Here is a 23,898-nt window from a genome sequence, read left to right as displayed (position 1 = left end):
GTCATCGAGTCGTCTGAGGATAGTAATGACTGTCCTATGCAAAACTATTCCAACTTTGTATTGTGCGGTATTAATAAAGAAAAGTCTTCATAGAAGATATCAATTACTAAAATTAACTTATGTTTAAATGTTCAGTTGTAGCGTTTTCCATGCAGTTTTTATTTCATGTTTTTTTTTAAATTTCTTTCTAGTAAACATAGCTAGCTGTGAGACAATAAATTATGTTTCTTCTCTTGGATTTCTAGAAATAAATAAATCAACGAAAAATGTATGGTACACGATGTGCATGCGTCATGCATGTTTATGTGAGTGTATGGGACCAGCGCTTGCATCATTTCTGGGTTTTCGCATAATCACTCTTAAAAGTGTCAAATTCGATTCAAATCTGGGTTAGATTTGACCTGACGCTTGTCCGGGTCGAAATGACCTCTCTAAGTCACTTTTCCGGGCCACTTGACTCGGAGGAGATCATCAGTTTGGCATCAAACAATGAAAATTTTGACCCAGAAGACGAATATCAGGTCAAATCTGACCCGCATTTCCAGCCGGATCTGACCCGGGACTTTTAATTATAAGAATGCAAACGGATACCACGACTAAAAGGATTCGGGACATTTCTCCACGTATTTGTTTTCTAAAATATGTATTAGAAAAGGCACACCCAGCTCAACTCTTCATGTCGATAAATTTTCTGAAGAGCTTGACACTCTAGTAAATCATTACTTTTACATGAGTAAAACTAAACCTGAGAGTTATTATTTCTAGAATGGAAGGGCATGAACTTCCGTTTAGGATGGTCATTAATTATTAATGAGTGTTTCGTTCGTTGAGATCTATTTCAGTAATGTCTATTTTTGTTCAGTTGAGGGATTTACAGCTATACACAATGTAGTACTGATAACCTTTACAACCATGCAAGTGTGGGCTGATTGGACAAGTTAAGCCATACATGATCAGCCCACCGTCGATGAGTGCCCACTTACTTTGTACCACCATGCTTGAGCAGCTGCATGCAACGAAGAGACATGAGGGCTCGATGGCTTTACAAAGAAAATATACAGCAAGCTTGCTCACACTGCGGCCGCTGAAACAACTCCGTTCATAAGCATCGAACCAAAAATGGCTGCTGTAAGGATAACAAACGCAGTCGTGTTCGCTCTCTGTTTGTATGTCTGTCTCGTTTGGATCGTGCCTAGAATTGGTGAGGAATTCCTGTCAAGGTTCTTCGGTTGCATCTTATCTGTTTCCTTCTCCTACTTCATCGCCGGTCGCTTCACCGGGGGAAAAATCCCCAGCGTCCGGGGCAGAGCCGTGCTGGTGACTGGCTGCGATACTGGAATAGGTAACACGTTGGCCAGACGCCTGGATGACTTGGGGTTCCGCGTTTTTGCGGGTTGTCTGTTCGCCGAGGGACCGGGGGCTCTAGGGCTCACGAGCGAGTGTTCAGGGAGACTTGAGGTGATACAGCTTGATGTGACGAGTGACCACGAGGTATCTCAAGCAGTCAAATCTGTGAGGGAGTCACTGTCCACGACGGGAGATGGTAAGGTTTTGAGCTTTAATGCGAATAGCAACTGAAATAGATTTAAAGAAGTGCCCCCTCCACCCAAAAAAGTCAGCTTTCCACGCCTTGCTAGGATTCACAAGGAAATCTTTTGGGTGAAAATCTATGAAAACGCCTATAGGGACAGGCGCATGCTAGCATTGCTCCACTAACTCGAGGTCTTTCCCTTTGTGGAATTTGGCGACGGAAAAGATAAGCTTTGTGTAATAACCACCAAAGCCAATGGAGCCCTTTCAGACAATGCCCGATTTCCTTGAACATTGGACCCCTGAAACGCGCGACTAATGTGCGTGGCAATTTAAATATAGCTCCATGGGCAAACCTATAGTAATGGGTTTTTGATAGTCCGAAAATTTGGGACTCTCAATACTGTGTGTGAGAGTCCCATAAGTTAAGGTATCTTAAGAATTTTGCTGGCTAAAGAGTGAGTAAAGTTGGCCTGATTTCGTTTTGCATATTTATCAGCACTCAATGTCCCAGTCTGTTCTTTTTTGGTATATTTTTCGGCTTCAATCATAAAGTTGATTATTCTCCTTTGGGGTTCTTTTGAAAGTAAAGGAGTAATCAACGAGTCAGCGAAACCTTATACTACGCCCAAATTACCTTGTTCTTGTGATTGCATCGCAAAGTATACAACAGCGCCATCTTGCGTTGGGATATGTAATAAAAACATTTCCTGCCATACAATAAAAAATCACATGATTACAAGTTTCAAGAGTTATACCCCTTTTCAAACTATATACCCGCTCCAAATCGATCCCACATTATACCCCCCCCCCCCTAATTTTGTTTGCGTTCTGACTAACTTAAAATCAATGTTCCTTTCGAACGTGTACAGCAATTTTCACCAAATTAGTCTCCGGACATCATAAGGGAACTAGGTGCCTAGCAACGCCTGGATTAGTTTTTCCAGTTTGCTAATCAGGCGTACTTCCAGACATCCGACTCTAAAAATGTTTGATGTTTTTGAGCCATTAAGAAAGTCCACTCGGAAAAAAATACGTAGACATTTGGGGGCTTGCCAAAGGCGGTTTCATGACAGGCCCTTCTCCAAGTATAAATGCGAATGTGAAGCGAACATGACGTCTTAAAACACTCACTGTGAAATTTGCCGAAAGTAAAATGTGTTCAACTATTGCGAATTCATAGCACGAATAGTCGCTTGAGTCTCGTCACATATTCGCGTTTGCGTGGCTTTCGTGCCGAATGTGAACCAGCCTTTAAACGGGCTTGCCCACACTGCAAAAACTGTAGTGTTAATTTAACACCATTCGGTATCTATATAGGACAACACCAGTAAAATTTAACACCAGATGGTCCTATATAGATACCAATGGTGTAAATTTAACACTCCAGTTTTTGCAGTGCAACGTTGTCATGGTGAAGGGGTTCCGGAGATAGGAGTGGATTTTGTCCCCTAAGACCTCTCACCCCCTCCCATGGGCGTCGGGAGGGGGGGGGGGGCGCTTGTCCCACTTCCCCCCTCCGGAAGCCACCCCTAAATGGAGGGGGAAAGAGTGAGTGAGAGAGAAAAAAAAGGTGCAAATTCATATTGCTGTTATTAATGCACATTTAACGACCTCGGCGGGTTAGCGAAATGCCTCCCTGCCCACCCTCGAAAAAAAATGATAAATTGAGAATATGCTAATTGAGAAAGGATTTGGGGAAATAATGTGCTTTCGTGTCCCCTCTAGAAAAAAAAAATCCTGTCGACGCCTTTGACCCCACCCTCTGTATCCGCCAATGGTCGTTTTGTACATATTTTTTTTCCCGTATCTTTTTGTCTCCAGTACTGTGGGGAGTGGTGAACAATGCCGGCACGGCATGCTGGGGCGAAGCGGAATGGATATCGCTTGACAGATACAAGAAGCTGGCAGAGGTCAACTTGTGGGGGATGATTCGGGTCACGAAGGCCTTCTTACCTCTCATCCGAAATAGCAAAGGTAAATATTAGAAGATAAGACGCTCGAGGCTTTGGCATACACACGAGTCGGGTCTAATAACGTTGGAAGGAAATTGCTTTTGACGCGTCGTCAATAGGCTTAGAAAAAGGTCATGCAATATCATTACTTCAAGACAACTGGGGGCGCTGTTTAATATCGACGAGTATAGTTATTTGGTACTTCCAGTGATCTCCGTTTCACGACTCTTCAAAGTGCTTAAGATACATACATCAAACTAAAACTCGCCCATTAGGCACAATTTTACTAGAATTTGTCTGGAAGAGACCCAAACCTTGCTAGGAAGAATTTCCATGCTTTGGCTCTCCCAGTTGACGGCTGTGTCGTGCATTTGCTCCCCCTACAGTCAGTGTTGTGAGTTATTTCCTAAAACAAATGTTGATATAGCCGATGGCTGGCACTATTTTTGTACACGTAATTTGAATTTGACGTGCATGATAAGATCTTTTCAGGACATGCAATTTGTGATTTGTTTCGCACGTGCAATTTGAGACTACTTGTATACTTATCCGGTGGTCAATTTCAGCAATTCGCAATCTGCACGCTGTGTTGTGAACACTTTTTGCCCATGGGAAAAATAGTTGTCTCAGGCGTTGGTTTTTTGATCAAATGGGGGGGGGGCGCTAATCCGCGCTATTACAACTGAATGGCGTCAGGTTGTATGCATTGTCTCTATAATTCATAATTCAACGAAGTAAAAAATAAGTTGTAAACTTCATCCTAGATAATGAGCAGTTGATGGTGACACAATATTTTGCGGTCCCTCCTCACCAATACGGCAAATGAGTGGGGGGGGGGGGGGTGCAACGGGGCCATACCACCCCCCCCCCCAAAAAAAAAAAAAACCCCACCGCACCCTACTTTATTTTGTTTACATTTACGAGCAATACATTTGCACCCCTCCCCTTGCTTTTCATATTTAATATAGGGCTGAGAGTTTCTGGACCCACTTTTTTTCGGGAACAAAAACATTTGCGCCGTGAATTATTCAAGACGTTTGGTTCTTGTCTGCTCACCATAACTTTGAAAGGTATGATTCCTCTCCACCATTCTAGGGCGTGTGGTCAACATGAGCAGCATGCTGGGTCGTGTGAGTATGCCAGTCTGTTCAGCGTATTCCATCACAAAGTACGGCGTCCAGGCCTTCACGGATAGTCTCCGCAACGAGCTCGCGTCGAATTTCGGTGTCTCTGCTGTCATTGTGGAACCTGGCAACTTCTCAGGTAATAATTGTTGCTTAAAGAGAGGCTCCGACCAAGGGCGGATCCAGGGGAGGGGGCAATGGGGCAACGTCCCCCCTAAAAAAAAAAGAACCCATTTTGTTTTGTTTTAAGTGACGTCGCAATAAAGGTAGGCACTGCGTACACCACCATCTTTTCCTCATAAAAACATGGTTAAAGTATTCAGATATAGCCTCAGATTGCACCACAGAGCATCTAGAATCCACAGTTTTCCGAATTCCACGCCGTACTTTTGTGCACACACTCTTTAGGGAACACAATTTGTTTTTGGCCCCCCAACAAATTATTTTCTGGATCCGACCTTGGCTCCTGACCAGATTAAAGAAAATCTTAAAGTAACCAAAATCATTTGCATTGCGGCTTCCGTAAGTTCCAAGAAAACAAAAGTAATTTTAGGATCCCAATTTTATTCGAACGTTGAGCAAACTTAATTTACTGTAGTGATCTTATTTTGGTTATGAAGATTTGAATAGTTCGATTCTGTTATGGCCTTCGCAACCAAAAATCTGTGTGGAGTGTATCGGAAGTTGCCCTTCGTTCCACACACACACACAAATCTTAAGATAGAGTGAGGCGAAATTTAAATTATAAAAATCATTTCTAACTAGATGTATTAGAGCCTAAAATTATGGCGGCTTGTGCAAATTTTCATCACGTCACCCCTCATGCATGTAAAAAGGGACAGTAGTATTCATTGTTACGGGGTCTCCATTCATTTCGTTGCCATTTCAGGGGGAGGGTCCGCCATGTTTACAAGAGAATACATGACCAAGGATCTGAACAAGGTCTGGAGCGAAACAACTGCAGAAGTTCAGGAGGTTTACGGTGTAGAGTATTTCGAGTCGACGAGAAATAACATTGTCAACGCGTCCCAGAGCTTCTCACCGACCAGCCTCGTGCCGGTAGTGGACGCCTGCACAAACGCCCTCACCGACGCAAATCCGCACGAGCGCTACTTTCCCGGAAACTTGACTTCTAAACTCACGGTTTATGTGTTCTCCTTTCTCCCAGCACCAATCACTGACTTTGTGCTGGGGATTTACTACAAAATTATAAGTGTACCTGTAAAAGGGGCGAAGAAAAATGGTCCGCGTTGAACAATTTATCTGAACGATATCAAACAATAGATGGCGCTGTTTGCTAAAGAGGAAAGGTATGCTTGCTTCCGCGGAATGGAAATAAAAATGACACGCGTCATTCTCTAATATTATTAATCTGACTAACTGAGACGCACATTCTGAAATAGGAAACCCATAGAAGTGTTGTTTAGTTTTTATGCTAAATGGAAAATATCCATTTCGAAACGAATTGCAGTGATATAATTATGATTTGCATGCAGGAGAAAAGAAACATTATAGATGGAAAAGAAACATATCCTTTAGAAAAATATAATAGGCTTGAATGAGGGATCACTGAAAGCACGATTGCATCGATCGTATAGGAATCTTGAATTATGAAACTGTAGCTTCAAGACCTTAATGGATTAACTTGTTCTAAAAATGTTAGAGTTCAGAAATGAAAGATTTAGGCCGAAAAAGATAATTCGCTTAATTCCTGCCGATAAACCACTAAATTGCTGTCCTTGTGTCCATGTTACTTAGTTTAAGCTATCAAATTAATAAACATCCTAAGCCGCTGATAGTCAGTTCCATTTGTTGTAGGCGGAGGTGAGATTCAACACCTTCTCCCATGCTTTCCACATCGATTAACGTGCGATATCCAGCTCAAAATAGTTACCTTTTCCTGCCACACATTTGAAAACAATATAAAGTGAAACGATTACACAGTTGAGATTACGTATAAAACATACACCGTACAACAGCTGTTTCTAAACTGCATTTTTCGCTTGGCCTTTGAAATGAAATTTCTGAAATTGAACGAAATGGAGTTTATCACGTTTTATAAACAAACTATTCTATTGTAAATGCAACAATATCAATTACTGTCTAATGAAAACAACTAACTGTTCATTCTACTCGCTTATTCCGACATTGATTTAATTAAGTTTAAAGCTTGAAAGTTAAACGAAAATAATGCACTCTTTTTATAAGACCCGAAATACCCTTTAACCCTATTAACCCTAAAGGGGCCGGGGGGGGGGGGGGGCGGAATCCGCCCCCCCCCCTCAACATTTTCCGCGATAGCTTCTAAAAAAAAATTTTCGCGACCCGAGCTGTTATGACTTTTTAGCCTCGAGCTTTGCGCATCTTTTGATACCAAAAACTTAAAAATCGGACCACGGGTTGGCCCGTAGCGAAAAATTTTCAGGCGCTACGCGCCGTGAAAACTGAATTTTCGCATATACGTCGTGTACACCGAGCAGAATTGCCATTCATACATATGAATAATTAATTAGCCATAATTCCAAAACCCTTTGACCTATAGTCATGAAATTTTTTGGGCATGTTGAGGAAGAGTTGCTCTATGCATTTGCTGAGTTTCAAAATTGTTCGTCACTCGATGGCCGAGATCTTAGGGGGGGGGGCGGAATCCGCCCCCCCCCCCCGGCTGAGAGATGGTCAAAATAACCCGGCCCCTTTAGGGTTAAACGCAGGGCACATCATTTATACAAATTCGAAAGTGGAATTATCAAATTACCATGGAATTGATTCAAGTAAAAACTAGATTTTCCGTATGCACTCAACGTGAAAATTAGTTACGCAAAGCCACTAAACTAAATTTTGCAGATATGTATTATTTTAAAGCAGATTATTTTCTGATTAGTAGCACCATCCCTGTGCTTCATGAGAAAATGCCTACAAGTGCCTAAAAAAAGGGATTATGCTTATGAGCTTTTGTACAGGTTCAGGTAATGTGAACAAAGCGCTTTGCATCGTGTTTATTCCTTTGGTGTTTAGGGCTCAACAGGATTTTTTTTCAAAGTAAACAATACATTTGTTAATTTATTGTTGAATTAAATACTTAGCCCCAATCTTGATGACGTCATCGTTTTTCACGGGTCACCGTACAAATAGACACCCTGTGTCCTATCTTCCCTCTCTAATATCTTTGGTTTTATGTAGTCAAGGCGTTCGTCACTATCCGTCCCGTACGGTATTATCGGCGGCATATCCTCGACGCGCGCTGGGTGCACTGAACTAATTCAAACCCCATTGAAAACATTACATTTTTAAATATTCACACCAAAACAAAATCACCTCTCGAAAAGTGATAGTTCCCAAGCCAGCATGTAGCCATTGTACAAGTGGTTCCTCCACTGCCCAGGCAAATAGGTACTTTCTTCATTCAAAATAATGGGAAACGAAGGCAAGATGCGAGTTCTTTTGTGTGTGTACTTTTCACATATTCTTGTATTTTTTATTGGTTTCATTCAAGTTTGTTAATTTTTGAAGTATGTGCTATCTTTCTTTAATCTACAGAAGAAACAAAATGTAAACTAGTAATACGAGAAAATGAAACATTATGAAAGTCGACGTTGAAACAATAAACTACGGCAACATTCAAGCAAAGGTGATCCTTTCCCCTCTTTTTCTCGTGCACACATACATGTATACTTTTTGTTATAATTATTTTCGTATTTCTTACTATTTGCTCTTTCATCTTCTGTTTTAAATTGCGATCCGTGTTTTCTTATAATTATGTCTGAATGTGATTTTTTAAATTTTTTTTATTCAATTTGCTTCATCTTAAACATGCTTCATTTAACTAATAACTGAATTTTCTTTTTGATGTGCAAACAAAGAGGGGGGGGGTGTGATTTGGTTCTTTTGTGGCTGCTGCTTTGTAGAAGAATCTAGTGAGAAAATTCTCATGTACTTTCCAATTGGAACAAAGACACTCTATTGAATTTTGACGAACAAATAATAATATGAACCGATTTCGATTTCCTTTGCTCACATTTCACAAATGCTTGCTTAATGGCGAATTCGAATGACCAAACTGACACAATTTGAGCGAATTTGAATGACCCAGTGTCAAATGTTAATTTAAATGCATAAGTTAAAATTGAATCATTGAAAAGTACAATCGCATGCCTTTAGATTTCATTGAACGATTTATTTATTTAATTGAATGTTGATCTAAACGTGCATCCAAATTCGTGCGAAAGTGAGTAATTCGTCATCAAAATTGGTTGCCAAATCAATTTAAAAACCTGTTTTTTTTCAATAGGCCTAATTAAACACAACTATCAAAATCTCAGATATTATGTCAAGCAAAGAAAATAACGTTCTTTCTGAAACAGCTTTGATACATCATCTCAGATTGTTTCAGAGAATTGTTTTGTTTGTTTTGGGTTAGCCTTCGCAATCTCTACTCGGCATCGACGTGGATGGTGAGAAAGTCCGCGTGTCCAACTGTAACGTCACCTGTCAACATTAAGAAAGACAAAAAAAGACACGGTATTTTAATAAAAAATATCCGGTAAAAACTGGTCAAGGTGCTGATTTCCAACTCTTTCTTCAGGCCTTGTTTGCTCATTTATCCATAACAGTGACGTAATGAACTTAACATCATAGGAAAGATTACATTTTCCCTTGTAGTTTTTTTCTGAATTATTCAGTACATTTCTGATAATTCACATTAAAAAATGGGTATACTTTTTAATATGTTGAGACACCATGTACATGGTGTTGTGGAACGAGTATAGGATGATGTTTAAGCCGCCATTGACTGCACCACGCTTGCTCCAACGTTGAAAATAATCATTGTTACAGTTTTTGGACCCCGTGATCTTGAGTTACGTAACTTGGTTGCTAAGTGGTCTTTAAAAAAACCTTGGTAGACAGGGATGTAATGTCTTTGGTTCAGTTTTACAGTTATTAAGGCCGTTTATACGAATGGGTAAATTGAAGCGGATCCGTTCGGTTTGTCCTATTCAACAGCTTTTTAATTAGCGGAGAATCATTGGAGTAAAACGGAACCAATAATGTCAGTGTTAAGTGGATGGTGTTCCTTTTACCTATTAGATAGAATTGCAATTCGCATTCTATTTGAGGTGTTCATTTTAGCTTTCCCAGTTTAACACTATTCGGTCAAATTCAAACTGCTTGTATGCCTAAATTAAAAAAAAAATCAACACTGGGGAAAATAGCAAACGTGAGGGAATATAAATAAATGGGACACTCCGTACGAGGTGGATGTAGGTAGGGATTACTTTTATAATGTAACAAATAAAGATCATAATCAGGCGAACTTTGTATTTAATTAAAGAAACAAATATATCGTATTGCCCCCATTGGGACTTCATATTGAAATATTGGCTTGATAACACAAAGAGTCCGTTTTTCCCTATAAGCGGGTTCCGCTTTACCCCCTATATGGGATAACACGGTTCAGAGATGGAAAGAGGTTTAATTGCCCTGTAACCATGGCAACACTTATTGAATGAAAAAAGATCACATTGTTGCACAAATACAGCAATAAGTGTTATACACCTCTACATCTCAGCTCGAGTCCCATTGATAATTATAATTCACAATTATATTTCACATAATATTCCACCCGTACCTGCACTGATAACGTTATTCCAAAGTACGTCGCCCGTCAACCTGCTGTACAGTATAATCGGGTAGGGATACGCCGTGGACGGTCTTCCCCATGCGCAATCCGCTGTGATACCGGAATCTATCACGACCAACCAGCCTCTGTCGCCCGGGCATGAATTGTGTATGTTATTAATGTAGAATCGTCGATCTCTTTGCATGACGTGGCAAAAACATAGAAATAAATATTTTTACTATACACATCCTTGCAAAAAGGCATATTGCAACACGAAGAGGCTGCAATTGTTTTACTTGACTCTATCTTCACTTGTATGGTTGGATATCTTAAATTGTCACTACTTTTCCAAATGTTTACACAAAAAAACAGTAATCAGTTGCTATAATATACAATGCTCATAAAACATCATCCGACCAGTTCGGCCGCAGCTCTGGTTCCGAGACCAACAGATTCTAAAAGTTCCAGTAGGCGCCACTGTCACGTGACCTACACCAACAAAAACATGTAGGAACCTGCATATTTCTGAAAATGTCCGAAGTTTTCTAAATACATTTTCGATGACACTAGGATAGTAATTATTCGCGATATCTTGGGTATTTAGGGGGGGGGGTAAAATTGTTAACAGAATAGGCCTACTTAATTGTCATTTAAGTTTCCGACAATTTTGAATTCAACCATTTGAGTTCCGATCTTGCGGAATTCTTTGGCGGGCGTAATGCCCAGTATTTCTACTTAAAGTCCACCGTTTACACCTGACCTAAGACGATCATGTCAGTGTCCACTCTGGTCATCGATTTTATATTGTACTCACTCTTGAATATACCCGTCAGTGCTGAAGAAGTCTGGTGTGGATGATTTCAAGTTCTGCCAGGGGCTTGAGATGAGGCGCTCTTGGGTGAACCAGTTATGGATATCCGTCCCGATACCGTTGAATATCAGGTCAACTCTGCGCCCCTCGAAATCATGCAGGGAAAGTTTTACCTTGACATCAAAACAAAACACGTTCTGCATGTGCACAGCTTTGCGAGAATGTCTGAGGTCATGCGTTTGGTTGTGATTAAATTTAGCGATTTCACTGAGAAAATCATAACATGATAAGCAGTGTTGTAGTATTACTCACCCATCTGATGTACTCGTACTCGCACTCGCAAGAAAAAAAATACCCGTACTCGTACTCATGACCAAAGTACTCGTATACTCGTATTAATGTTCTCCCGCAAAAATTTAAACGTTTTTGGGAGCTACATGCAGGAAAAGAACCTGGTTTCTAATGTTGAGAAGGGTTCTGCATATTTCATGCCTAGTTGGACAGCGAAAAGCCCTTAGAAACAAGTGACATATTGAAATTTGCTCCTTCTCATGGAAAAACTGCCCTGTACTCGTACTCATACTCATTGCAAAGTGCTCGTACTCGCCAAAGTACTCTACTACAACACTTATGCTAAGTCTCCTCTGACGTCATGCTATTTGGATTTTTCAAGTCGCACACGATCCCAGATTCTACTTAACTTCAACCTCGTCCTCAATAGCACACCTTGGAGGCTAACATTTGGCATCCCATCAAACCAATCAATTAACCCTACGCGCCGTGAAAACTGAATTTTCCCATATACGTCGTGTACACAGACCAGAATTACCATTCGTACATATGAATAATTAATTAGCCATAATTCCAAAACCATTTGACCTAGCAGGCGGATCACGTCACATATCCAGAAAAAAATAATAGTTCTTCCCAGCGCTCTGTTTGGGCGGTGGGTACGAGCGAACTTGTGAATTTGCAGACATCAGACCATTCCACATGTGATCATGATAAATGTGCACATTATTTGTAGAGGCTATAAAATAGTCCAGTACTCACTCGCCTAACGCTCAGTTCTCCACTTTTCCAGCTGTCATGCAGCGATTCATCCCGCCAACTCCCACTGACACCCATCGTGTTGTCGTCCCAAGATGCTGCAGTCCACATTCCGTACAACTTAACTCCTTTCCCCGCCATACCTTTAAAAACCAACTGCCATTCCGAAGCTGGCGCAGCAATGAAACGATAACATCAAGTCTTTCATACCTTTCCAAGCAAAGTCCTTAACACTGATAGCGTCCAACAGTAAACAGAAGTACCCTTTTTAATTACTGATTTCTGAAGTAAAGAAATTAACAAAAACTTTTTCTCGCTTCAATATTCTCCAATAAGATCTTCATTCGTGTTTACTCGACTGCTGGTTTCCAAAACCAAACCATTGCTCTCATCCTCGAATCTCAGACGGTGCTACACTTTTGACAGAAAAGGCAAGTGTGTTCATGATGACAAGTGGGAAGCGACAAGTGGTTTTTTACAACATTTACAAACATCACAACACAAAATGATCAAATTATCACAAAATACCTCACTGGATTGTTAGGGAAAGACAGTCCAAAGCATCCTGTTAAATCGTGGCTCCTTGTGTGCTGACATTTTCAAGAAAAACGTTATTTTTGTATCAATTTCCAACGCTGGTCGGCCGGAGAAAACTGGCCTTTTTCAAAAACTGCTCCTCATATTTCATAATTAGATTTTCCGCGGTTTTTTTTGCAAGTGATTATACACCTGTGAAGGGGTACAAGCGTGCTAGACTGATTCTCTGACCGTACAATTCTCCAAAGTCTATAAATTGCTCCATTTCATCTAAAGTGGTGTCAGGGCACCAGACTACAAGAACAGTTTTCTTGGTTTTTCCAGCATCTAGAAGCCCAAAACGTGACACAAGTCATTTTAACAACATTGGCTATAAGGCCAAAAAAAAATAAAAATATTCGGTCTCTGGTCAGACCAAAGTTCCGGAATTGACGCGGCCAACTCGGCTTTTTGGGGTTTTTTTTGCTTTGTTTTTTTTTTCTTCAAGCTTGGATTGTACAGACAAGGTGGGGTACTATTTTGCTTTTTTCGTGTCCTCATGTACATTGGTGTCCTCCATAATTTGCCTTGGTGCTTTCGATCATTTGCCTTGGTGCAATTTCCCATTCCTTGGTGCTCTTTGGTAAAAAAAAAATGAGGAGGTGCGGAAATAGAGGGCGCTGTTGGAGCTACCGCGGAACATTTTGGAAAAAAAAGATCGACGCGCATGATTAAAATCGACGCGCGCGCGTGCTGACCAGAGACCGTTTTTTTTTTTTGGCCTAACATACAATTCCTCCAAATCCATTTATTTCTGAAAATTGCAGCAAAAGCAAGTGTTGTACATTCCCTTTTTAATTGAAACAAATGGACATAGATCATTGTGGGAAGGCAGACTGATGGCCCAGTAGTTTGTACCGCTGCTTGTTCTTATCACCTGCATTACAAGTAGCAACTAAAGCACATTATCTGCAAGCAATCTTATATGAGTATAATACAGAGAATGATAAAAAGAAATTGCCATTTCGTTACGGTGATACGTTAATAGAAGCACAGATAAGAACATACGTGGCACACTGCTCCGTTCCAATCTGCATGTGCCTAATAAAGTCTCTTTGAAACACATACCTTTGTTGCAATGAACACTACCAAGCGCTTTGACAGCATCCAGTTGGTACCGAAAGGTATCGATTTGACTGTACAACGGACGGAGAGCTTGGTCAAGAGTTGACTCGGAGCGTTTATCTGTGCGCGCGGTGGTACCAATCAGGCAGCGCTGCGCCACCACTACTAACATAGCTACCAGAACGAACTTCATCTTGAAAACAGGAGATTCAAAAGGTTCACTGTATATCTAATCGTGTTTCAGAATTGCACTTTTATAGCTCTACCTCCGAGCGTGAAACCTTGAACCTTAGACTCTCAGACATGAAGACCCGTGCCACGTACACCACTTTACGGAAGCGTAATGCTGCCACATAAGAAAAAAAAATCAATAGTTTTCGTTATTCGGACGCGGATTGTTTTTTCGTTAAACGAAAAGTGGCGGTTTTGTTGGTACATGTATATCGAAAAGTGTATACGTTATAAGGAACTGTTACAACGAAAAGTTTTCATTGCAACGATCTTTTCGTTATAACGAAAAGTTTCAGTTCTTATTTTTGTGCGGCAGAAACAGGCTTCCGTACCACAAATGTTCCAAACCACAGTATTTTGCCACATTGCCTGGTTAAATGTTAACCCAAATGAGTTAAATTTAATCACATAGCCTGTGAAAACTGCAACTGTTCACTACGGAAACATCTCACCAGACAGATTCTTTGCAATCCCTTGGCAAAACAACTGCTTGTAATCATTAACCAAACACTTACAAACTGGAATTTGCCGACACTACTTTGGATTGACTCAAGTATGAAATGCCATGCTGTTGCATACAGTACAATGGTAGTTGATGCCCTAAATGTAGGTACTGTGTTCGTACAATGTGCATGCCTGTGCAATCATTTAGGCTTCAATTATTTTAGAAGACAGCAAAGCCGATTGTTAACAATCACATGAGCTGTCCTAAAAAAAAAACATCAGTGGTGTTTTGTTTTAAAAGCACTAGGAATGCAAAGGGTATACATTCTACTGAGGCACTGGGGGATCACATACGTCCAATTTAAGTGCTTTTTGATTCATTATATCAACGTTTTTGGAGTTTTTTTTAATGCAATACTTCAGAAGAAAGATTTTGTCGGTTCTATAGGACAAAACAATGAATTTTCTGCAGAACTTTATTTGTGTACTTATGTAACTATATTCCTACAAATGTACTTTTAGGGAGACACGTTAGCGTAGAAATGTCGATAGTAGGGAGACACGGGCTTAATTGGGAGACACCTAGGTGTCTCCCTATTGGCGCAGCCCCCCTTTAGAGGAAAAGTTTTGCCGTCGAAATTAAGTTATATTTGTTGCTCGTGGTCTAATTAGTAAAAATACCGAAATTCGTGGAAAAAGGACAGACAAAAAAGTTGTGTGCACAACTCTATGGGAAAGTCTCCCTATTACCCCATTGCCGGTAATCATTATTATTATTATTATTATTGTATTAAGAAAAAGGGCAGGTCACTTTGGAAATTTGAAAGGGCACTGAGGCCAAGTGAAGGGACACCACTGAGGCCAACTTTCAAGAATTTAATCCATAGTTTTTGCATAGCACAAAGGCCTTTACCTGCAATAAAATAGGACATATACATGTGACTGCATTAGCCCCATGTGCAGTGGGGCCGAATTTGAGCTGATATTTCCAGACAGGATAATATCTACAGTTTATCTAGCAACTAAAAATAAATTAAGATGAACCTTACGAAAAAAAAACCCGAATAACGACTGTTTTGGTTAACATACTTCCGGAACCTGCAGCAATGTTCTCCATAGACTTTGTACACCTTCGCTTATGAAGTGGCGTCTGCATGGCTACTACATTCTTTCCCTTTTTTATTTTGTATTTTTTGGTGCACTGGTTTAGTGGAGTATTTCTTCATTTACGCAATGACAGCTATCAAAATGGGCCCTTAAGACTTGCCATAATTAAAGAATACATTTTCAAGGTCGTCGATGTTTCTGTTTCTAACAGATACGGAGTTTGAAGTTCTTCACATCATGCCACTATATATGCACGGCATTAAGGCAAGAGAAATACGGTCGGTAGGCCAGAGAGTGCTTTTCCCACTTTTTTTTTCTCTGAAGGTCTGAGCATTATGGTCTGAGTATCCCGATCATATGCCCATTTTCGGCCCGATTTGTTAACATCTATACATCATGAAAACTGACAAATTCAGCCCCCAAAAGTGATGAAAACTTTCTTTAACTATTGCAGAAAATGTTTACGGTGCATGGATGATTCTTAAAAACACAACACACTGAAAATGCAGTCAAGGGGCGATGCGCAAATTTGCCAACACCGTCCGTATATCGCACAGGATCGGCGCGATATTAAAATCTAACTCAAACAATTTTTCAGTGGACGTAGCACTTGGGGCACATTTAACCCAAACATGTTAGTGAAGCAATTTTCTTTAAATTAAGTTTCAATTAAACCCAGACATTGCGGAATAGCAGTAACTGTATATTCAACCGTACTTATTGGCCGACGGATCCAATGCTGTTGGGTTTATATTCATTACCCAAAATGTTATAACCACAGTCTGAATTAAAATGTAACCTGGTAAGTCAAATTTCAAACACTGAAATTTTACTTTTAACAAACATTTGGGTTATTCACGATCATTGAACCTCATACTATGACCCACATTCTTTTACCCAGAATTTGGACTAAGTCAGTTCTAACGCAGAATTTCAACCCAGAATTTTTTTCATATTTAACCAAAAGTGGGTTAATCGTGATTGCTATAACCCCAACCGGTACCCACAATTTTAGTTTAAACTTAACCCAGGCAATTTTCAGTGTGGGTGCCTGACGACGTTAGTGAGGAAAGGCAAGCGAAGTTGAAGTCGATTCGGCGTCCGAATCTCCTGTTTACTTTAATCTAGGTACGCCCATTTGGACTGTGTGGGAACAAGCTGACAATAGACCTAGCCGAAGCCACCACTACCCCTTTCGGGCATGGCCTTTGACTGAATGGAACAGATATCGCGTTTTAAAAGTTACCTTGTCAACGCGTCCCAGGGCTTGTGTCCGGGTTACTTAGTATAAGTTGTCAAATTAATAAAAATCCTAAGCCGCAGATAATCAGTTCAATTTTTAGTAGGCGGAGGTGAGATTCTACAGCTGTCCCAATTAAACAAAATTCATCCTGCCCGTAATGTTATGAAATTGTTTGTTGTAGTTTTCATTGTTGCATGGGTAACGACACGTTGAACAAGAGACTTGGGTATATAGTTTCCAGACAAATAAAACGCAGTGGGTTCAAGTACCATTAAGGCTAACAAAAAATACTCGGTCTCTGGTCAGCGCGCGAGTCGATTTTAATCATGCGCGTCAACCTTTTTTTTCTTCAAATTGACACGGAAGCTACAGCAGCGCCCTCTATTGCCACGCCTCCTCAAATTTTTGTACTAAGGAGCACCAAGGAATGGCAAATGATAAAGGGCACCAAGGCAAATTATGGAGGACACCAATGTATAATAAGGTACACGAAAAAGCAAAATAGTACCCACCTTGTCTGTACAATTCAAGCTGGAAAAAAAGCCACCCCCCCCCCAAAAAAAAAAACCGCGTCGTCGCATCAAATTCGAAACTTCGGTCTGACCAGAGACCGATTATTATATTTTTGTTTTGGCCCAAAAATGCAGTCTCTTTTTTTTGTTTATAGAGCCAAAGCAGATAAACCCAACAATCCTCTGCGTGTGCCCGCCTATAAAGACACGTTGGTTTGAGGAGAACATAGAGCTGAATGGTTCAAATTCTGGGGAACAGAATGTGGGTTAAATAACCCAATTTGTTGTTAAAAGTGAAATTTCAACAGTTGACATTGTGGGGTAAAGCACCGACTGGAAGGGTTGAATTTTAATTCAGACTGTGATTATAACATTTTGGGTCACGGGTACGAAGTGGTAATCAGTGTTGTAGTCGAGTACTTTTTCCGAGTACCGAGTACTGCCGAGTACTCATGTAGCCGAGTACGAGTACGAGTACTTCTGAGTATACGAGTACGAGTACTTTACTTCCAAGTACGAGTACTTTACTTCCGAGTACGAGTACGAGTACAAGTAATTGTATTCCGAATACGGCCATACGGGAAATGGTAGATTGTGTGTAATAATTGGCCCAGGCCCAGTCAGACCGATATACAGACCCACTCATGGCTAGCTGTTGTGGTTGTCTGGACCCGCACACAGAAAAATCAGGAACACCTCGATTTCTCCATAAGCCAATCAACCATTTCAAACTGGAAGTATCGATAAAATAAGGCCATGGTGTATAAAGTCAAGCTATACCATTTCCCCGAGCACTGCTATTCGAGCACGAGTACTTTGCTGCCCGAGTACAAGTACCGTCATTTCGAGTACGAGTACCTTGACATTCGAGTACGAGTACGAGTACGAGTACTCCAAAAAAGGTACTAGAGTAGTACTCGAGTACGAGTACTACAACACTTGTGGTAATGGAGCCAAGTGGCGTTGGGCGAAGTGGCAATGGGGCGAAGTAGCAATGAGTCGAAGTGGCAGTGAATTGCAATTGGGCGATTATAATGCACCTTATACACAAGTAACCTGTGACATTTTGGAAACCTACAAACCATCATTTAAGTTGCAATGTCCAATGTAATTTTTTTTTTCTGCATCATTTTCACTATGCTTTCTGTTTCCTTGAGAGGACAAAGGAAACAAGAGGGAAAATTCAAGATTTGAAGAGGACTATGGAAGACCATTATAGACTCTAAAAATCCAAGATAAGGCCCCCCAAAAAGTCTCCGGTTTCTGGTATGGAGCTTGCCCAAAAAGTGGTGCGGCGACGCGGCTTCTTTTTTTTTTAACCTGATTTTTTTTGCTTGAAATGTCGGCTGATGACTGCAAATGGTGCCCGACTAAACTTAGTGCAAATATATGGGAGTCCAGGGAGGCCAAATAAAGCTTATTCTCGACCATAACCCAATCTAAAAACACGTTAAAATTGTGCAGCAGAAGGATTCCAGTCAAACCAGTGAGTTTGGCGGTTTTGAGACATCATCTTTCATTGAAAAAAAAAAAACTTTTTCACTTTGCCAACGCGCATGGCTACGGCGACGAGCGCGCATACCAGAAATCGGAGACTTTTTTTGGCCTAAATAATGCAAATATATCAGAATGTAAATTAACAATATGTCAAGATTTTAAGATTCAAGAGAGCTCCAGGAAAACTCATGAAAACTGTAACAGACTCCGAAAAATTCAGCTAGATTTCAAAACATAAATTTAACAAGATTTCAAAATTTTAAAAGAGCTTTAGGAAAACTTATGAGGTTTCAAGATTTCAAGAGGACTTTTGAAAACTCACGAATTCAAAAGGACTAAAGAAGACTTTTTATTGACTCGAGAAAATTCAAGATAATATATGTAGACTTCAGGATGTAAATTAACAATATGTCAAGGTGTTACGATTTCAAGATCCAATAGAGCTTCAGGAAAACTCATGAAGTTTCGAGAGTTCAAGAGATCTCAGGAAGACACAGCGCTTGCACGGGCGCCCTCACTGACGAAAATCCGCACGAGCGATACTTTCCCGGAAACTTAATTAATTGACCTCTAAACTCACGGTTTATGTGTTCTGCTTTCTCCCGGCACCCGTCACTGACTTTTTGCTGATGATTTACTACATTTTTGTTGTTGTACATGTCAAAGGGGTGAAGAAAAACAGTCATCGTTGAAAAAATTATATCTTCGATACAAATCAATAGATGGCGCTGTTTGGTAAAGAGGAATGGTACGCTTGCTTCAGCAAAATGAATGGGAACAAATGACACGCGTCATCTCTAATAATTAATCCGACTCACTGAGCTGAGGCCCATAGAAGTGTTGTTGAGTTTTATGCTAAGTGGTAATTGTTCATTTCGAAACGACTTGCAGTGATATAATTATGATTTGCAAGCAAGAAAAAACCCAAGATCCTTTGGGGAAAAAAGGCTTGAATGACAGATCATTAAAAACATGATTGCATTGATCGTGTGGGGATACTGAATAACGAATCTGCAGCTTCAAGACCTTAATGGGTTAAGTTGTTCTTAAATTTTAGAGTTCAGGAATGAAAGATTTATCAGGCCGAAACACTTATAATTCGACCCATTCCTTGTGAAAAAAACCCAATTAATTATTGTTGTCCTTCTGCCCAGGTATAAACGTATGAGTCTAAGCTACCCAGTTAATAAACATCCTAAGCCGCAGATAGTGAGTTCAATTTGTAGTAGACGAGGAGAGTGGGCTCAGAAGACGAGGAAAGTGGGTTCATTATCCATCAACATGCAGTCTCTGTTTTGTCCATAGTGCCAAAGCAGATGAACCTAACAATCCTCTACGTGTTCCCGCCTGTAAAGACACATTGGTTTGGGAACTGAAAGGTAGCCAAATGGCCGAGTGGTTAAATCCTTGGTCCACAGATCGCGGGACCCGGGTTGGTACTTGGTACTTAGTTGGTTTCCTCCTGAAACATCCTCTAGGGATCTTGACTAGGAGGTCACGGGGAGGTGTCGGTACCTAGGTCTCGGTCATGATGTGGTTGTAGTAGTTGTCCCTAAAGGTCTTGTGCGTCAAAGAGTCAGTGATGTGTTGGGGCAGGTCATTCCATAATTTAATTGTCCTTGGAAAAAATGAGTTCTTGAATGCAGTTGAGGATGTTTGTACTATGTTGGTTTGATTGTTGTTCCCCCTCCTGGATCTCTGCATTTTTGGTTGAAGATAGTCTGAAGCATCAATGTCAATGGTGTGAGTGATGATCTTGTAGAGTTGAGTCATCTAGAGGGTTTCTCTTCTGTCAGTTAACTTTTCCCATCCAAGAGACGATAGCATGTTTGAGACACTACTCTGTCTGGTGTTATCTCCATGAACGAAGCGTGCAGCTCTGCGCTGAATTTTCTCTATCGCAGACTGATGCCTGATTTTATAAGGGTTCCATGCTGCTACACCATATTCTAAGAGTGGCCGGACAAGTGTGAAATATAACCTTTCCTTCACGTTTTTAGAGCTCATGTAGACATTTCGTTTGATGAAGTTGAGGACTCTCGTGGCCTGGGTAACAGCATGCTGCGTCTGATTTTAGCATCCCAAATGATGTTTGATTTTTATGCAGGTACGTGAATTCCTTAGTTGCTTCAAGACCCACTCCATCCATCTCATAGGCAGGTTCGCAAGGGTTGCGTTTTCGAGAGTTGCGGTTCCAATCTCCTCGGATGTCTTTTTTGTTTTCAACGCACGCGGTCAGTCATTTACTATACTATAAGAGATTTATTTTCCCGTCGTAACATACCAACAGTAACTTAGCTTAATCGGTAAGCACTGCATGCCTGGACTGTCCGCGAAGTCCAGGTTGTGCATCTTCGCACAGGTTCAAGACATTTACTGACCCACTCGGGGGCCAGGGCTTAGGGTGCCGCCTTGTTCCTCCCTTTTTACATGGTGCCTGACCCTCGGGTTATATGGATGGACAGGGAAGGAAGTGGGTGGGCCGGGACTGCCGAGACCACAGAAGAGTCCTATGGGAGTTGGTAATAGGCTCATTGAGTTGAGTTCCTAAGTCCGTACACCCGAATGCTTGGTCAACACCCATAATTTTTTTTTTTTCATTACTCCCGATTTTTTTCTACTTGGAGTATTTGAAATTCACGTTCCATAGATGTGTTGATTCATTGACATAGACAAATTGCCTCTCGCAAAAGCAAAAGTACAAACACTTTTTATATGAATTGAAAAAGTCCATTTCAAAGTTTACTCCAATTACAATTTTATTATTCATATTTAAATATAACATAATTTACTGCTTATTGAGTAATCACAGTGATAATCATCGTTCCATTAAAAGGAAATATAAGTAATTACGCCTGTTCGTTTTTTTATATTCCTAAATAGTTTCAGCATTTGAAATGACAAACAGGTTTAAATTAAACGACATTTGCCATGGAAAAAAAAGAGATTTGATTCAATGGCGTTTTGTTCTGTAAAATGTGCATAGGCAAAAACACTGAAATGAGATTTCAATTCGGAGTTCAAAGCCCAAGACAGTGATACGTTCATACATGAGAAATAATTCCTGTACATTTTATTATAGTTGAACGCATCCATTGTCTTTTATTTTTCTGATCACCAGCGTTTTTTGACGGAGATAAAAATCACCGCCAACTAAGCGCAGTTTCCAATGAACCCAAATTATGAATATCGAAACTGAGACAGATACTAATCGGGGAGTTACCGATAAAGATGTATGCACTCTTTTAAATCAATTTGATAGAAGCTGGACATACGAACCACCCAGGGGCTGGAGAAAAATAGCCATTATGAACAAGTGGTCACTTTGCAACACGTACAATAACCAGTGGCCAACTCTTCTGAAACTGAAGTGAAGGATATAGGGAAGATGGCTATATTATTAAGGTGGTATAGAAAATCACCTACCGATCACATTTTCTTGGGGGGGGGGTCGAGAATATTTGGTTCCCCCAAAAAGTGGGTCCAAAAAAGTTACGGTGTGGGGTTCGGGGCCGCTTGAAGGCCCCGTTTTTTTTGGGGGGGGGGATTCTAGATGCTCTGTGGTGCAATCTGAGGCAATTTCTGACCACTTTGTTCAATTTTTTTTAGGAAAAGATGATGGTGTATAACGCAGTGCCTGCCTTTATTGCGACGTCACTTAAACAAAACAACAATTGGATTCAATTTTTTTGGGGGGCGTGGGGTGGGGATGGGGTGGCCCCCGTTGGACCCCCTGGATCCGCCCTTGCAGTCACAAAAGGTCCAAGTGGTGACGGAGACAGTGTACCAGCTTTACTGCTCTGACTATTCTGTTATGAGCAGTTGCATACGCACGGTGATCTGCCATAACCGGATGCCTCCGCAAGTATGAATTCGTCTAACTGGTCCAAAGCATTGATTGAGCAACAAAGTATTATAACCTTATCGTTAAGGGCACAACTCTTAGGTTTTAAGGCATAAATAACAATTTAAGACGCTGTTTTACACTTTCATTTTACGGTCAGAAACGTACAACCTTTTCTTGATGGAAAAATATGCGCCAGGTCTTTATCTCACGCTGTACATGGACCGCGGCGCGAGAAATCAAGTGTGTAATTTAATTAATGTGTACTTTATACAGCAAGGGAATATGAAAATATCACTCTTGAAATGTGTTTGGAAATCTATAAGAGACATTTCAACGGATTCATAAATATTTAAGATATGGTGCTTACGCACTGATATATCTCGTGAGATGACTTTCAACTGATGCATTAATATATCGCACTGCGATGGAGCTGCAGAACTACGCGGCAGCTAAGTGCGCATGAATATAAATGGGACATTCGATTCAACGTAAACACCTCGTTAAGTGTATCTTCTCTCCTTGAAGCACACTCAAGAATGCCAATGAAGGTAGCCAAGGCCGATTGAGATAACAGCGCTGAAATTGATACGGTGTATCAATAAAAACGTAAATGATGAAAAATTACACTTTCGTAATTGACACACTGCCAAACAAGATTGTGTAATGGACCTTATGCACGAGGTAGCCATTTTGGTCGTGTTCCCGGAATGTATTTCATAAATGATTAACTGTTAAATGGGATGGCGCCAGACTATTTATGCAGCCTAATTTTACTTTATTTTTTTGTATCTGGCTTTAAACATTAGGGAATGTTTAATTGCAAATTTAACATTAGTCCATAGGCCCTATAAGCAGACCTGATTTAGCAATGTACTTGCTTTCATTTCTCTCCGTAAGTTCGTAAATGAAGATTTTCCTCACTTTCTAAAATGGCGGACTCGTGAATAAGGCCCATTCAGCATATCGCTTGTACTTTTTTTTCGTCAGGTTGCTTCAAGTATAATCTGTAATTAGATGCACACCACAGACTTGAAGCCAAGTTTGCGCTGGCATTTTTGAGAAATATCTAGAATCTAGACGGCCAGTCGGTCTTGTCTCACAGAAACACTATTCACCGAACCAAAGACCGTACAAAATACATTTTACTCTAAACTTATTTTACCGCTACCTTAGTGTATTACATATACAAACAATATATTGCACTTATATACACAAATCTTCGTATTCGATCCCTTAAGGAAGGCAAAGCAAACAGGCCAAAAATATCGTACAGATACAGTTTCCATGTT

At 40.5% G+C, this 23,898-nt stretch overlaps 2 protein-coding genes across 2 annotated transcripts; one reads left to right on the top strand and one right to left on the bottom strand.

Annotated features, from left to right (window-relative positions):
- The first annotated feature begins 780 nt into the window (after nucleotides 1-780).
- Nucleotides 781-6,343, top strand: LOC119736100 (D-beta-hydroxybutyrate dehydrogenase, mitochondrial-like). The gene is made up of 4 exons (XM_038210113.1): nucleotides 781-1,543; nucleotides 3,355-3,507; nucleotides 4,581-4,748; nucleotides 5,499-6,343. The coding sequence occupies exons 1-4, from the start codon at nucleotides 1,120-1,122 to the stop codon at nucleotides 5,861-5,863; spliced, it is 1,110 nt and encodes a 369-aa protein (XP_038066041.1). The 5' UTR covers nucleotides 781-1,119; the 3' UTR covers nucleotides 5,864-6,343.
- A 2,051-nt stretch (nucleotides 6,344-8,394) lies between these two features.
- Nucleotides 8,395-13,936, bottom strand: LOC119736108. Its single transcript, XM_038210125.1, has 5 exons — nucleotides 13,732-13,936; nucleotides 12,091-12,257; nucleotides 11,041-11,210; nucleotides 10,236-10,423; nucleotides 8,395-9,094 (listed from the first exon to the last, which is right to left on the bottom strand). Exons 1-5 carry the CDS (start codon nucleotides 13,919-13,921, stop codon nucleotides 9,039-9,041), a joined length of 771 nt encoding a protein of 256 aa, XP_038066053.1. The 5' UTR covers nucleotides 13,922-13,936; the 3' UTR covers nucleotides 8,395-9,038.
- Nucleotides 13,937-23,898: the final 9,962 nt, after the last annotated feature.

The sequence above is a fragment of the Patiria miniata genome, unplaced genomic scaffold (assembly GCF_015706575.1).
Source record: "Patiria miniata isolate m_02_andy unplaced genomic scaffold, ASM1570657v1 HiC_scaffold_10, whole genome shotgun sequence".
In the NCBI taxonomy this organism is placed as follows: Eukaryota; Metazoa; Echinodermata; class Asteroidea; order Valvatida; family Asterinidae; genus Patiria; species Patiria miniata.
The sequence above is the reverse complement of the archived record's forward strand: the minus strand, read 5'-3'. Positions and strand labels throughout refer to the sequence as shown.